Here is a 17,363-nt window from a genome sequence, read left to right on the forward strand (position 1 = left end):
TGTTTCTAAACTCTGATAAGTGATATGTCTGTTTCAGTAACTATTCAATCCTATGAGGATAACTGTGCTAGATGCTGACCTAGTAGTCTTTAATAAACAAATGATCCCATGTAAGAAGTAATTATTTCTGTGGAAATCTATTGACACAAGCAAAATTCTGATAATTGAGCTTAGTTGAGTTTACTTTGTTTATCTTATTACTAAGTCACAAATTAGAATAATGCTACTCATCTGTTAAGTTCTGATACTAGTAAATCTGCTGAATGCACTAAGTGCTGATAAACCTCACTTATCAAAAGAAAAAGCAAAAGGATCAAAGAATAAAATCAGGTACACCTTTGAGATCTAGAGTAAAAATGTGGAAGGGACGACCCAAGTGCATTGCTGGTATTAAGTAAATATGCATTAGAAAAGCAAAATATTTTCTTGGTGACTTTTCACACTCTATGATTACTGGAGAAATACTCTGATAATAGCATAAATTCTGATAAGCAGTCGTGACTCACTTACACTGAGAAGCCACTGTGAAATGGAATTTAAAAAGATGCATAAAATTAGCACAAAATAGTTGAGGTGGACTCAAGCATGAACTTATTCAACAGTAGGTTTCAGAATAATGACACACTTTAGCAAAGTTTTAGTTATGCCTTATTTCTAAGATGTACTAAAGTGACTTAGACTTTACTCTTTGTCTGACATTTAGCTTAATGCACACACTAATCACTCCATATGAATGATGAAAATTACTGTGGTGGTCTATGTTGTTTTAGATAAATAGTCATTGTGTCACTTTGCACAAATTCTGAGGACAAGTTCTGATTGCATGTTCTGATGATTAAGTTCTGAAGAATATAACTCAGAACTTGTATGAGGACTTACTAAGATAGGCATTCCTTTTTCGAGTTAAGAAATTATGTTCTGATGACTGTTAAGTTCTGATATAAGTCAAAGTTCTGATATTACAGTCTAATTCTTTACTTGACTTATCTGTGGATAAAAATTTGATAACAGTCTCGGTTCAAACTAGAATATGTTGAAATGGAAGATTAATAGTCACTATGGTTAGGGTTAATGGTATTTGTACTTGAACAGTCAACTTTTACTTGCTTCTTGTGCGCATTAAACCATGTTTTCTCTTTCCAATGAATGTTTTTCTTTTTCCAAGTCTGGGGAGACGAGGTAGAATTAATTCTACCTGTCAGCATTAAATTCCTTTGCGTCTCCTGGCATTCTCTTGCCTATATAAGCAACAACTTCACATCAGCCTTCCCATCAAATCTTTTCTCCCAACCTCACCTTACCTTTATACTTTTTCTTTCAAAAACACCATGGTCAGATACAACATGTTTTTGAACTACGAAACCTTCAATATGGAGCTAAGCTATGCCGATTGGCAGCAGGAATGGCACGTCACTACCATTCCTGATGAGATATGGGACTCTGTCCCATAGGAGGTACTCACCCACCTCCTGTTCTTCTATATGGACTACCATCGCCATCTGGAGCGATTGGAGGAGGAAAGGCTGGAAGCTCTCCGCCAGCAAGAGCGAATCATTCGACTCGCCATTCTGTTTGTCGAGAGTAGGAAGAAGAAATGATTTATTTTCTTCTTCCTATTTTTCTTCATCATCAGCCTTGCCCTGCTTCTTGAGCTAGGACTAAGGCTGTTGATGTTAGGTTTAGCAGCTTAGGGAAATCTTGTACAAGAACTGATGTAATTTCAATTTCATGAATGTATTCTCTTGATATATTAATGAAATTTGTTTTTGTTTCAAGATTTTGTCTCTGAGATATTTTAATGCATTGTTAAATCCTGTTATATATTCATATTCTGATGACCATATAAATACTGTGTTAATTTAAGTTCTGATTTTCCTTTATCAGTACTTACTCATCTGATTTATCTTAGTTATTTTCACTTGATTTATTTTCAGAATATTAATGTTGCAGAGAAAAATAATTTGAATAAGTGGGAACAGTTTCAATTTTGCATTAAAACTGATTCACCTTGATTAATGGAATATCTGGGTAAGTGGAACGGTTTTTCCTTGAAAAACTGCAAGTAGGTGGTAATTATTGCTTATTTACCGTGCCCATTACTTCTTGCCTTATCTATGTATGACAGTTGTCAAGGTATGCTCCACTACTTTTAAATGCATGTCTGCCAGGTGTCCCAACGGTTACTTTTTGTGTATAAGTAACAGAGAGAAAAGATTGTCAAATCTTTTATTTACTTTTCTCTTTTATCTCTCTCTCTCTTTACTTTTCTTCTTTCTCATCTACTGACGATTTTTCATATAGACATTTTCTCAAACACAACATAGGCAACCGCATTTCTCTTAAATTTCAATGGCACCCAAGGACATAATTTTCCATGAAGCAAAGTTTGTTCCTAATAACTTCTCTGCTACACTTAACACGTCAGAGGCACCCTCTGAACTTTATTTCATTCAGGATTTTCTCACTAGTTCTGATATTGGGTACGCTCTAACTGAGCCTGAATCAGTCTCTGGAGTTCAAGTACTGGAGTTCTGGAGGAGTGGAGTATATGATGATGGTGGTGCTCAAGGATCCCCGAGTATTATCTTTTCATCAGGGGAAAATGAGTATGTTGTGACTTTGTCTATGGTTCGACAAGCACTGCAGCTACCTGAGAACTGTGTTTATTCTACTGTTGACGAACCAGTTCTTCAGAACATGATGGCCAGTCTAGGTTATAAGGGAACATTGGCAAAGCTTGGCAAGTTGAAGAGATCTTTCATAAGGAGGGAATGAAGTTTCTTCTTTGACTGCATTACCAAGGCTTTTGCTAACAAATGCTCAAATTTCGATGCAATTCCCATATTCAGCCAACAAATCGGGTATGCTCTTATAAATCACACTGATTTTGATTATGCAAGTGTTGTCTTAGGTTTTATTGGGGATAGGATGACAGAAGATCAAAATACTGTATATTTTGCCAGATTTTGTCAGCTTATTCATAGGTTCTGTTGTAATCAGCCCCAAAGTTTTGGTGATTTAATTCCATCCTTCAGACTAGCTAAAAGAGCTTTCACTGATTTATTATCTATTGATAATAAGAAGGCTGTGTTAAGACCCCTCTTAATACCTCTACCTGTCAAACAAGCCTTAATCACCTATGACCCTGTTAAGTACACTGTACTCTATCCTGATGTTCAACCATCAGAATATCATTCCTCAGTACCTACTATGAAGCCTTCCTCTTCCAAACCTAAGAGGGCAAAGACTGTTCCTCAAACACCTCAAAAAAAAGGAAGATTGCCTTGAGAGATGAATCTGATACTGAGGACCAGGTTCCTTATTCAGAACCTGTCATTGGTGAAGCTGAGAAAGAGACTTCTCAGAAGGATTCTGGAATTGGGGGATCTAGGCTTCTCAAGAGGCTTAGAAGAATGACAGTTCCTGAAACTCCCAAGGAATCCAAATCTACAAAGAGATATAAGAAACAGAGGGCAAATAGGCCAGTTTCAGATGATGAAGAGGAAACAGCTAAGGAAGGGGATCAGGAATCTCTGATCTCATAAGAAAAGGAATTTGCTAAAGTTACTTCTTCTCCATCAACTCCATCTAAGGAAGCTGTTTCTGAAAAGGTCCACACACCATCTGTATCTCCTGTTGATCCAGGCACAAGTGCTGATATTGATGTTCAAAACTTGGTTATGCCTGAAGTAATTCTTTTAGAAGCTCCAACAACAACTAATCCTTCAACAACACCTGTTATTGATGTTGTTCCAACTCCAGAGTTATCTACAACACCTTCTCTGCATCTAGATGCTGATGATCAGACTTTAGGTGAGCATCAGGATATGGCTGTTGATCAAAACTTAGAACCAGATCAGCAATTAGAGGATGCTGAAGCCTCCATTGCTACTCACACTATTGTTTTATCAGAGGATACTGATTCTGTAAGTTCTGATGCTGCAAATGCTGGAGATACTGGTGATGCTGCTCCAACTGCAGATGCTGATGAAGCAGGTCCTTCAGGACATGCTCCTTAACAAACTATTCTTAAGTCTGAACTTGTTAAGAAGTTTGTTACCGGAGAAGCACCAGTGCCTTGGAGTGAAACTCCTGCAGGACAGGAGTGGACTAAGGAATGGAATTCAGTTTCCTGTGTTCCAACTGAAAAACATCTTGCTGAGCACTTGACTAAAGCTGATGAAATGTTAAATTCTGATGATTTCAAAACCCAGCTTAGAGTCACTGCATTGAGTACTAAACATCTACAAGGTCTTCATTCAACTATTCATATAGAGCTACACAAGATTCGGGAAGAATTTATCAAACAAGATCAAGTTCACAAGACTGATAAGAAACAATTCTTCAAGCCTACCTTTGACATGATTGCTTTTATTGAGAAGACTCAAGAGAAACAACAAGCTCAGATTGATGATATTCTGAAAAATCAAGCTTCTCAGCAATCTCAACTTACTGAAATCCAAGCCTCAGTGGAATTACTTGTCTCTCTTCTACTACCTGCTGATGCCAAAAAGGGGGAGAAAGTAATTAAGTCCAAATGCAAGACTGACAAGACACTGAAAGGGAAGGATGATGAAAAGGATGATCAAGGAAACTCTGGAATGGGTAGAGGTCATAGTCAAGGTAGAGGTTTCACATCAAGAAAAGCTGAAGTTACAAGTCACAAGACAAGTTCTGATACTGGGAAAAGAATAAGTTCTGCTACTGGTAAAAGGATAAGTTCTGATGAACTTTTAGATCTTGATGAGGAAATGTCAAGACAGTTATTTCTTCAGGAAAATCCAGGAATGGACTTGGAGAGTTTAATGGAAGAAGAAGCCAGACTTAAATCAGAGAAAGTCACATCTAAATATGAAGCTTATGGTAAAAAGCCACTTCCAAAACTCAAAGGCATTGTGATCAAAGAAAGGACACATACTGAAGCAACATTGGCTAAATCACAACCGCAGATAGATCCAAGATCCAAGGGTAAAGAAAAGGTTGGTGAACCTATCAAGGTTTATGTGCCTCCTGAGGATGAAGAAATTACTGATGAAAAGGATGATCTTGCTCTGACTTCAAGAAAAGTTCTTAAAACAACCTCTGGCATGGCTCAAGTTGTTCAGAGTCAAGAAACTGTAAGTTCTGATATTCAGAAGAAGCAAGTAACCTCTGACATAGCTCAAGTTAACTTGATATCAGAAGATAGACCAAAGACACTCCTACCAGGATTCACTAAAGTAAAACAGACTCAACCTTTGAAGTCTACTGCAAGTGGTTTTGAAGCTAGAGTAGTTACTGGAAAGGAAGCAAGAGATAAAACTGGATTGGGAAGTGCTGATGAAAGAAGAATACATAACACTACCGATGATCCAACTTCCTTGAGTGAACCAGGTATTGGAGCAACTCCTGAGAGATTGAATCAACTGGAATCTGTACAAATGGTTTATCATACCTACTTGAAAGAATACATCTTGTTGTATTTCATGACAGATGGTAGGGTTTATCATATAAGGCAAAATGCCATTCCATTGAAGTATTTTGAAGAATTGGAGCATGTACTATTCTTACTTCAAGTGGATGACAGATTGACAGGAACTGCTGCAAACTATTTGAAGGATCAGATTCAGAGACAGAAAAGGCTTTATTCTGTTAAGTCTGACAGCACATATGTTCCAAAGTACAGAGATCACAAAGGTGATATAGTTGAAATGAAGCCCAATTCTGCTCAAATTATAACTACCTTTCTAGGGTACAGGGCTGTGGAATTCAATCTTGAGTCTGATAAAGCTCATTTGATCAGACTGGATCAGGATATAAGAAAAGCAAAGATTAATGATCTCAGGGCTACAATCTTTCAAATTGGTGAAGATACTGCAGAGCTTAAAGATGCCAAAAGGAGAATGATTGATGAACTTAGATATGCTGAGAGATGTTTGTTGAAGAACTATCTCAGAATAACTCCTGACATCAGAGAGATCAGAAGATGAAGCCAAGTCAAAGATCTACAACTTCTTAAATTCTGATATTTGTACAGACTGAAGTTGTTATCAGAAGTTAAATATTGGTAAAGCTTTAAGGACTGTAAGTTGTAGTTATCTAGTTTAATTCTCATGCATTTGTACTTAATGTTTTTGACATCATCAAATATCTGTTAAACTTGTATATTATGCTAATTTACAAGTTGGGGGAGATTGTTAGATATATTTGATAATGTCATGGCTAATATGATTTATGTTTAGTTTTCAGATCTTACTTAACATGACAAATCAGTACATAACTGGGAATCAGTACTTATACTGGAAGTCAGGACTTAAGGATATCAGTACTTATATTATCAGGAGATAATCATCAGAAGTTGGATATCAGAACTTAAGTGCTGAAGGACGATTAGATAAGGAAAGTAGCTGATTAAAGGAAAGAAGATCGAGACAAACATAAGAAGAGATATGCATGAAGAAGGAGTTCCGTGAAGAATGGAATACTTGGAAGAAAAGATATTTGATTGATATATTTTAGGAAGCAGAATTATATTCCATATCAATTAGCGATTATCTTGTAACTGTGTAGTATATAAACACAGACATAGGGTTTACACTATAAGTGTTATCATATTCGAGAAGATTATTCATTGTAACCCTAGCAGCTCTCGTGATATTTGTTCATCACTGAGAGGTAACAGTTCCATACTGTAACAAAGTTTATTGTTTCAATAAAGTTTGTTTTCTGTTACTTAAGATATTAAAGTTCGATTTGATTGTATTATACACTGTATTCACCCCCTCTACAGTGTGTGTGACCTAACAAATCTCTAATTTAGCAGATGCTAAAGGGTTATTCTTTCCTTACAGACATAAGGAAACAGGTGAAAAGATTATCTTGTACTACAAAGATATAAGGTTTGACCAAAAGAATGCTAGAAGTGCTCTTGGGTCCATAACTGAAGAGTTTCCTGATCTAACAGTTGAAGAAGCAGTTATGTAACAAAAGGAGTTAATGGCTCAAATTGAAGTTGAAGCTAACACTTTTAAAGGAAGAGGAAAAAGAGGTGGAAGATCTACAAGAGCTAGAGGAAGAGGAGGAAGAGGAAGGACCTCTAAACCAAGTCAAGTGACTACATTTAATTCTGCATATCTGAATATTCTATCCAGAGAAGGTTATGTTCCTGTACAAGGACATGAAGGAGCTGAAGAAATTCAGAAGTCGGAAGAGTTGATTATTCAAAGGAAGAAAAGATCAGCCACTGACATTGATCAAGCTGATATAGCAAATCAGAATGTAACTCCTGAAGCAGACACAAATCCTGAGGTAAAATCAGATCCTGATGCTATGAACCTGATAACTGATTTTGACTCTGATGAAAAAGTGATCGAAGCATTAAATAAGTCAGCTCTTACTACAGTAGTCACTCCTCATATTTCAGAGGTTGATGAAAAAGAAAAGGTTGACAGAAGGAAAGCTGATCAAACATGCAAAGATTACGTGCAGAGAGTTTTAAAATCAAAGAGAGAGCTATGGCATAAAGCAAAATGGAAGATTCATGATTTTCTACAAGTTATGCTCCTCTCAGCAAGAAGGATAAAAGATGGAAAGACATTTATACATTCGATTATCCTAAAGGGTTCAAGCATGTTGAATTTGTGTCAGCAGGGTTAAGGGATTCTATTTCAGAACATGAAGATGTTGATAAGTCCATCAAGAAACCTTCTTGGGTGGAATATAATGAAAAACTGAAACTTCTCTCATCTCGAACCAGAGGAGGCATTGGTCATTCTGATATGGAGATTCTAAGATCTGATCTGCTGGATACAAACACTCTTACTGAGAATCTTGGTGAAAGAGTTTCTCCTTCACATCTTGAGAAAGTTGAAGCTGTGAAGATTGTTTATAGAAAGATAAATGATAATGATGTCAGAGAAGAGATTATGTGCTTTTTGAGGGATGGTAAAGTAAAGAGCTTTATATTGCAGCAATTCTTAATGAAGACTGTGACAGAATTGAAATACATTCACTACCTTCTTAGAGTTGAGAACAGTGTCACCAGAAATTGGTCTTCTATGATACTTGAAGTCATAAGAAGAAAAGTCATAAAAAGAAGAGTCATGACAAAAGATGATAAATACAATGGTGATTATGTTCCTATGTACAAAACTTATACTGGTCAAGAAATGAAGATGAAAAAAGGAGCTGCAGTTCTAAAAGTTTTTCTCAACAGTCCTCAGTTATCTTCCAGTCCTGATCATGAAGATGTCAGTTTAAGCTTCATGTTGATTGGTGATCTTGAGATAAACAAAAGCTCAATTTCTAAATTAAGATCAACCATCTATCAGCTTGGAGAAGACATTGAAGAGAGGAGAGAGTTGAAGAAAAAGCTTGTTAAAGTCCTACAAGACAAGGAGGAAGAAAGATTGAAAAACTTTCTGGAAACAACTGTCAGTTATCTGAAGATACTGATGTAAGCTTTACTCCTTGTACATTTTGTAGTTGGTTTTGGAATCATTGAGAATGGAATTTGTTCTTCAATATATTAAGCATAAATTGGAGGAGATTGTTACGTACTGATTCTCAATGATCAGAAGAAGCTCAGGATCTAGTTGTTCGGGTGTTATCAGTATTTGATGTGTCGTCAAGATGTAACACATCATCAGTATTTGGATGTCATCAGTAATTGGAGGCAGTCAGCTTAGAAGATTTATTTTATTCCTTGTATTGTGGAATAGATATCTTTTACTTCTGAGTTATAGGACTTTATCTATTCAGTTGAAGATATGTATCCGTTTCGGTTAACTTTTGATAATGCATATCCTAGATTGTTTAGTTGTAGTTGTGCATTATATAAACACAGTTTAGGTTATCACATAGTGAATTAACTTGAGCATCATACAACCTAGTAGCTCTCAAGAACATCAGTATTTCTTGAGAGAGTTTTGTAACAGCTTTTAATCAGAAATATAAAAAGCTGTTATTTTTTATTACTTGTTCAAAACATTTATACAACTGTATCCAACCCCCTTAAATAATTGTATCCTTACTGGGAAACACTTTGAAAATTCTTGGAAGTACTTATATATACATATGAGATGAGTTGTGCCTATCAACAAGAAAAACGCATGGGGAACTTCAATGCAGTTCGAGTTCTTAGGATATAATAGGATTCTTCAAAGGACAAGGAGTAGTAGACTCTAGTAATTTATGTACTGGAGCGACTACTGGTGTGTCACATGTAAAAATGTGAATTATGTTAAAAGCCTGGATGTATGGGCCACACATAATATGCCCGAATGTGGAAAGGGTAACAACTGGATGTATGAGAGTCGTCCTTCTACATGTAGAGAACAATAAATATTTACCATTATACGACTGATCATCTTATCTCGGGGGCTCCGGTAAATGTCCTATTCTTCCAATTGAAATTGAGATGCAATACCGTAACCCAAGCCTAGGTGCTGGGTTTACCATTAAGGTATTTGCAAACTAAATAAGTCAATCAAAAGTATTGTTTCGAAAAGAGGTGTATAACACCAAGAAAGTGATTCTTCTGAGTATATAATATTATCGAGAGTATTGTCAAGATTTTTGATATGTATTAAATATCTGATTTGATTTAAAGAGAAAAATGTGTATACCACCAAGTTTTCAAATCGTCATATTATATGATGAAGTATTATTTTAACAATTATTTTCAAACTATTTTGTACATTATGACTGGACACTATTGCTTACTCTTTTTTTTTAAAATGTCACAACACATCAGATAACCAGTATGCCGGTGTGGGATTTAGTCGCTTGCAGTCGTGTAGGGAAATCTTTGCAGCTTCGTTTAAGGTGGGCGAGAGTATTCAGATAGGTATAAGATATCAGTAGTAAATATTGTAACTTCATGTAGAGGTTACGAATAATTGTTTGAGATCTTGTAAAGTATATTTGAGTTGTAACAAAAGATGATACTTGTTGTACATCTATTCTAAGGCTATAACTTGAGAGTATGTGAGATTGGGGGTTTGTGATATGGAATTATTGGATTATTGAGTTAATACAGGTTATACATAATAGAAGGATTGTGTGACGACCCAGATTACTGACCTCGTATTTGGGGTCGTTACATTTTATTTGTAAATATCTCCACTTTTGTACAAGCTAGACTGACTTATCGACATCTTCACTTCTATATAGGCCAAATTGACTTCTCTACGAGTAAAGTGACTTCTCTACAAGTGATGTGATTTCTCTACAAGTAAATTGACTTCTTTACAAGCCAAATTTGACTTCTCGATATACTTCTCGATATAACTTGGTCTGTGACTTCTTGACATTTGACTTTGAACATTTTTCAATCCACAACATTATTCTTCACCAAACAGCTTATCTTCATTATGAGGCATGATCAAACTTGATCTTCTTCCAAAAATTTATTCCTAACTTTTTGGTTGTTTACTGAAAAATACTCCAGTCTAGTCTATACTAACATTTTTACAGACTTAAGAAACATCATTACAAATTACATAAGATTACAAGTCAACTGCAGTGTGACTTAGTCTTGTTATATAAAAGCATGTCTTGCACAATACTGTGTAATATTTAAAAGTATTTATTATAAATACACATTTATATTTACATTTATTTATCATAAATATACATATATATGATATATATATATAATTATAAATATATTTATTTTGTGTATCTCGTATCGTGTTATGTACCTAAAAATTAAACACACAATTAACACTATATCTTGATTGTGTATTTCATATTTGTGTATTTTTTTTGCTGGAAATACAAATACTAAGATTTTGTATGTGGCGTGGAAAATTGGGGGTCTAATTTTAAGCATTTGACAACGGACAAATACCTTTAATTTCAAAAAAAGGAAAAGAATGGGGAAAAGAAAAAGGGGGAGCGGAGAAGATGCACGGAGCTAGCAGGGGCCATTAATTTATTACAAAAAAAAATGATTTTAGTTATAAAAAAACTAAATGCAGTGGGAAGAGGGGACTAAAAAAGGAGGGGAGCACGCACGCTCACTTAGGTCTGTCAATGGATCGGGTTTGGATCAGATCGGCCTAAATCCATATCCTTATCCATTTATTTTTTCGGATTCGGATTCGGATTCGGATCAGATCGACTCCGGATTTTTTATAGGCCGATCCATATCCGGATCCGTTCGGATCACGGATTTCGGATCGGATATCCGCTCCATTTATGTATATTTATTTTTTAACTTAAATTATTACAAAATTCTATGTAAAATTGACAATTCCGAAAAATATTAATAAACAAGTAGAATACAACGAAGTCCAAAGATAAATTACAAACTACAATTCGCTTTTTGAAAGAAACATACTATTGGGTTGTACACTACTTTAAGTTTAACAATGAAAAAAATTGATGTTGCGAAATAAAGGTGTTATATGAATTGAGATTTGGGTTATACGGCTCGAAACGGTAAAAGAATTAGGATTAAAGAAATAGACTGAAGCAAAGAGTCTGAACCAAACGAAATATAAATAATGAGACTTGACTAGAGGATAATACGTTTAAATTTAGAATTATTAAAAATTATTTTTAGTACATTATATATATATAAACTGGATCGGGTTATTAACGGATCGGATCGGCCTAAATCTATATCCGCTCCATTTATAATCGAATTTTTCTTATTGGATTGAATCTCGGATCGGATTTTTTATAGGTCGATCCATATCCGTTAAAATGGCCTCGGATCGGATCGGGTCGGATCGGATTTTCGCTGGCCTACGCTCACTCAATACTCACTCATTTCAGAAGATATTTGAGGAGAGAGAGTGAGATAAGAAGAAGAGTGAGTGAGTGAGTGAGTGAGTGAGTGAGGTCCATTGCTTCTTCTGCCCTTGAGGTTCGCTCTCTTCCCCCCTCCTACTCAATTGGTATAATTCATTTTAAATTCATTGTATTTACCTTTATTTCATTCATCGCCTCTGCCTACTGCTGTGTGTATGTGCGTATGTATACATAATTTTATATACATCTCTCTCGTGCCTCTTGTGATGAAGCTTCGATCGACTATATATATATGTGTGTGTGTATGAATTTGAGAAAATTATGTGGAATATGTTTGATTTTGTTTGACAATCAAATATTTTGAGTTGAGTTTGTTGTGTGTGTGATTTTCTCAAGCTGTTGGTCATCGCTTAAAGCTTGCATCCAATACCTTTGCTAATTTTTACCAATTTGTGTGCATATTTTTCTCATCGTGTTCTAAACGATTTAATTGACTCCCCTTGTGCCCCCCTCCCAACACACTCTTAAGCTTTTAGTATTCATTTTAAGCTTCAATCAAATTTATGTACGTCAATTTCACCTACTTTACTATTGTATGTACATCTCATTTTCATTTTGTTCAATAATTGACTCTCTGTGTGTGTGTCTGTGTAAATACAACTTATATACATTTAGATACAGATATTTCTTAAGCATCTTCTCATCATTTGAAGCCTGAATCTAATTTTGTGTTTGTTGATTTCAGCCACTTAATCATTTTACATGAATTCCTTTGTGTTTCCGTAATAAAATTCATTATGTTAAGAATCGGTGTGCTAAATTATGATACAGGAGATCTGTTGCAAATTACTTGCCTGTTCATAAAATATGCCTTCATAACCAATTGATTAAATACGTCTTCTTCAAGTTGTAAATTTATGTTTCTTAGCAGTCAATTCTAGATACTAAAGTTATTATTACAATATTCTAAAAAGGAAACATGACATTGTGTACGTTTCAGCTGTTTTACTTGTCCCTGCTATGGCTTCGGTGAATACCGCTTTGACATCTTTCGTTTGTAAGAGTGGTGTCCATTCTGCTTCCTCAAAGTTTCCAAATACTGCTTTTTTGCCTGGGTTCGATGTTGGTGGCAATGCTGGTAGCAAATGGAAGAAGGAAAAATATATCCCTTCCTCTTCAGGATCGAGAGCTACATTGGCCTTCGATCCTTCTTCAACCAACAAGGAAAAGACTACTAAACCAAGGAAGCACACTGTTGATCCCGCAGCCCCTGATTTCCTTCCTCTTCCATCATTTAACCAGTGTTTTCCAAGGAGCACGAAGGAATATACGTCAGTTTTTGTTTCTTCTTTTCTAGTATATAAACTCACCTATCTAGTCTAGGTTCTGTACATTTTATAATTTTCCCATGCTTCTTCCAACCTTGTTTTATTTGATAATATGCATCCATACATTTTGCTCAGATACATGCACATGCTCCCTGATACAATTTTTTAGTGAATAATTATTAGTTTTAAATTACAGGGAAGTTACTCATGAAGAATCTGGTCATGTGCTTAAAGTTCCATTCCGACGCGTTCATTTAGCAGGAGATGAACCTCATTTTGACACCTATGATACCAGTGGTCCCCAAGACATAAGCCCGCGTATTGGTATGGAACTGAGATTTGTTCTCTAGAAAATGTTGGGTTGTGTTTATTTATTCCTGTTATTGATAAATTTCTAATATTTTTAACATGTTGTATAGATAATCTATTTGTATACAATATTCAGCATTTTACCAAAAGTTTTTTATTTCACAGATTCCTCTTCGATTCATTTACTCTACTTTATTTTTAATAGGATTTTTAATTCCAAGCTGGATTATGGTTGCATCTAAATTATGCCTTTAAACTTGGTGGCTCGGATCGTTTTTGCATTTTCTCCTTATGAAACTTTAACATATGTGTAATGATGTTATACATTCTCTGACTTTACGCCTTAAAATTTTTGCTTATTCATGATTAATCATACACGGTGTATGTTTTCTTAAAGGACTTCCCAAGTTGCGGAAGGAGTGGATTGACAAGCGGGAGAAGTTAGGTTTTCCAAGATTTACACAGATGTTCTATGCTAAGAAGGGGATTATAACAGAGGAAATGGTGTACTGTGCTGCTCGTGAGAAGCTTGATCCAGAGTTTGTGAGGGCAGAGGTTGCCCGTGGCCGTGCAATAATTCCTTCCAACAAGAAGCATTTAGAATTGGAGCCGATGATAGTTGGAAGGAATTTCTTGGTTAAAGTGAATGCAAATATCGGAAATTCTGCTGTTGTGAGTTCCATTGAGGAAGAAGTCCAGAAGCTTCAGTGGGCTACAATGTGGGGTGCTGATACCATTATGGATCTTTCTACAGGGCGTCACATCCATGAAACTCGTGAGTGGATTTTACGTAATTCTTCTGTTCCAGTGGGCACCGTTCCCATCTATCAAGCACTTGAAAAGGTCGATGGAATTGCCGAAAATCTGACCTGGGAAGTTTTCAGGGAGACTTTAATTGAACAGGCTGAACAAGGTGTGGATTATTTCACCATCCATGCAGGAGTCCTGCTTCGCTACATTCCACTAACTGCAAAACGAATGACTGGAATTGTTTCTCGAGGGGGATCTATCCATGCAAAGTGGTGTTTGACTTATCATAGGGAAAATTTTGCTTATGAGCACTGGGATGACATACTGGATATCTGCAATCAATATGATATAGCGCTGTCCATAGGTGATGGACTGCGACCAGGATCGATATATGATGCCAATGACACTGCTCAGTTCGCAGAGCTCTTAACTCAAGGAGAACTGACACGTAGAGCTTGGGAAAAAGATGTTCAGGTAATGACCTTATTAGTATGCTTAAGTATATTAAATGTATTTGTTTTATAATCCTTTTCTTACATAGCTTTCTTTGCAAATCTGTCTTCTTTTATATCTGGTAGAGTAACAGCTGCAGTCTATAGCATATAGGCATTATCAGTTAACTTTTAGCATTAGTGATGATGCCTATGGTTTCTACGCATTGAAGTTTTGGTTGATTTATGTTGAAAAGGATGGATAGTGGTGTATTTTGACTCGGTTATCCTGATGGCTTATACTTGCTCTGTGTGGTACTTGAGAAACATGTAAAGTGTATATCGTTGGCTTTACACAAATGATCTTTTCAGTGCACTTTAAATAGATAATCAGTAAGGTGGGGATGCACTTGTTAAAATGTCAAAAATCTGATAACTGCCCTGTTTGGTCTTATGTTTAAGAATGGTTTTAAAACTGTTGCAGAATTTGGTCAATTTGATGTATAGAAATGTATAGACCTGACACCTTGTGAAACTCCAGTTTTGCTGTCAAATTAATCATTATTATTAATTTTTCAACAAGGAAATGGGTTAAGGCTATATCTGCTGTTAGTTTATCATTTTATCTAAGTAATTGGCAAGACTATGTTACTATTTTCAGGTGATGAATGAAGGGCCTGGACATATTCCAATGCACAAAATTCCAGAGAACATGCAAAAACAGCTGGAATGGTGCAATGAAGCTCCCTTCTACACCCTTGGACCTTTGACTACTGATATTGCTCCCGGTTATGATCACATTACATCAGCCATAGGTGCTGCCAACATAGGTGCCCTTGGCACGGCACTCCTTTGTTATGTTACCCCAAAAGAGCACCTGGGTTTGCCTAATAGGGACGATGTAAAAACTGGGGTCATTTCATACAAGATTGCTGCTCATGCAGCTGATTTAGCAAAAGGTCATCCACATGCTCAAGCCTGGGATGATGCACTTAGCAAGGCTAGATTTGAATTCCGTTGGCTGGACCAGTTTGCTTTATCATTGGACCCAATGACTGCCACATCCTTCCATGATGAAACCTTGCCATCAGATGGTGCAAAAGTGGCACATTTCTGCTCTATGTGTGGGCCAAAGTTCTGCTCCATGAAGATCACAGAAGATGTTCGCAAGTACGCTGAGGAGCATGGTTATGGGAGTGCTGAAGAAGCCGTACGGCAAGGGATGGATGCTATGAGTGCTGAATTTCTGGCAGCCAAAAAAACTGTGAGTGGTGAACAGCATGGTGAAAGTGGTGGAGAAATCTACCTGCCAGTGGACTACATCAATTCGGCAAAGAAGTGAAGGTCTGTAGCATTTAATTGTTAGCACTAACAGTTTCAGGTTATGGACAATATTATCCAAACAAGCTATTTTCCTACAAGCAGTAATAGCACTATAAACAATATATATATAGACATATAGAAATATTACAATAAGTTGATTGCATATATGTACACTCAAACTGTCAAAGGGGTTTATAAATTTTTTTCGTGCAATACACGTGTATCGCACATGCATTGCACATGCCACGCATGGATTCAGGTTCGGTGAAAGTATCCAGGTTTGGATTTCGCCAAGCCTGGACAGTACGATCCTTTGACATCCCTAATAAGCAGCAAATAGTTTTGGAATTATTTTCACTAGATAGTTAGTAATGTACTAAAAAACACAGACATACATCAATATCGTAAAAAAGGATCATTCTTTTTAGAAGTCTCCATTTTCTAAATGATCAGTTCTGCTTGCATTGGATTTACTATACAACTACTATTAATAAGAAAATTGTTGCAGGACTACCTTGTGAAAAATAAAACTGCTCCGGAACTTTATGGAAATGTGTGGGCTACAAAGGAGTGAGGACTGTTGATTCAGATCATTGTTTTCATGCTTTCGGTTAGTTCATAGTAGTTTGGTGAATATTTGAGACAAGCAGATGTTCCTTTATCTAGAATTTGGCAATAATACAGCAAAAACCTTTTGTGTCTTGTTTTACATGTTTCGTTGTCTCTATATTTCTTCCATTGACATAAGAAACGCACCAGGGGTGTCTGCATCTGCTTCAGCACTGGCTTATTAGGCCAGGGCAAGAGCAGGTCAGGCTGAGAAAGTCCCTTCGCACCTGAACAGGATAATGCCTGCGTAGGGAGTGTGCATTTTCTTGTTTATTGTTTCTGTGCTTCCACAGGAAGGGAGATTCATTCCACGCTCTGGGCTAGCTGCATATCCATGTTTAGCTGGTTCAGTATAGACGCGTCTCCCTGGTGTCCACGGAGTACTGAAAATGTAGTTCATTTCTCTTCTCTCACTCTTTAGCTCAAGTGGAGCTTGATAAGCCTACTTATAAGCTGAACTTGGCTAAAAGCTCCTCAGGAGGGAAAACCTTGGCATTAAATATTAATCTTTTCGGATTTATAAAGAAAAGTTGATCTTTTTTGCTGAAGTACCCAAAAATTTTCAGGGTTTAATGACCAGGAAAACTTTAAAAAGTAGTATTAGATCCTAAATAAAGCTTCCTTCATCAGTCAGGAGTAGGAGTTAATCTCCCTCTCCCCACCAATCTATTTTTCTTTTTTGCGGATTGATAGCCAGCCTTTTAAACCTTTTGCTCAGTTCATACTCATGGTATATACAAGCTGCTAATATGTAATGCATACTAGTATAACTTGATCGGGGGAGCTGCTGCATAACTAGAAGTCATGAATATTAGCTCTCATGCCAGGTCAATTCATTATATTCTGATTTGTAGCCCCTGCCCCCTCACGGGGA

The 17,363-nt window shown here is 36.3% G+C and overlaps 1 protein-coding gene across 3 annotated transcripts; it reads left to right on the top strand.

Moving 5' to 3' along the window:
* The first annotated feature begins 11,699 nt into the window (after positions 1-11,699).
* LOC141666452 (phosphomethylpyrimidine synthase, chloroplastic-like) lies at positions 11,700-17,060 on the top strand. 3 transcript variants are annotated; one of them, XR_012552208.1, is made up of 7 exons: positions 11,700-11,854; positions 12,740-13,070; positions 13,264-13,391; positions 13,774-14,600; positions 15,219-15,901; positions 16,389-16,490; positions 16,640-17,060. XR_012552208.1 is itself a non-coding variant. In XM_074472467.1 (6 exons), exons 2-5 carry the CDS (start codon positions 12,760-12,762, stop codon positions 15,897-15,899), a joined length of 1,947 nt encoding a protein of 648 aa, XP_074328568.1. In that variant the 5' UTR covers positions 11,700-11,854; positions 12,740-12,759; the 3' UTR covers positions 15,900-15,901; positions 16,389-16,582. The 3 variants fall into 3 exon arrangements, 2 of the variants coding, with proteins under 2 accessions (XP_074328568.1, XP_074328569.1); XM_074472467.1 differs by lacking the exon at positions 16,640-17,060 and having other exon boundaries at positions 16,389-16,582; XM_074472468.1 differs by lacking the exon at positions 16,640-17,060 and having other exon boundaries at positions 11,753-11,885; positions 16,389-16,582.
* The last annotated feature ends 303 nt before the right edge of the window (positions 17,061-17,363 follow it).

This window comes from Apium graveolens, chromosome 6 (assembly GCF_009905375.1).
Source record: "Apium graveolens cultivar Ventura chromosome 6, ASM990537v1, whole genome shotgun sequence".
NCBI lineage: Eukaryota > Viridiplantae > Streptophyta > Magnoliopsida > Apiales > Apiaceae > Apium > Apium graveolens.

What these genes read in the sequence shown, in the direction of transcription:
- LOC141666452 (XM_074472467.1), top strand. Translation starts at nt 12,760, where the DNA reads ATGGCTTCGGTGAATACCGCTTTGACATCTTTCGTTTGTAAGAGTGGT. An exon ending in AGGAGCACGAAGGAATATAC is followed by an intron (nt 13,071 to 13,263) that starts GTCAGTTTTTGT and finishes TTTAAATTACAG; the next exon opens with GGAAGTTACTCATGAAGAAT. An exon ending in CTTGGGAAAAAGATGTTCAG is followed by an intron (nt 14,601 to 15,218) that starts GTAATGACCTTA and finishes TACTATTTTCAG; the next exon opens with GTGATGAATGAAGGGCCTGG.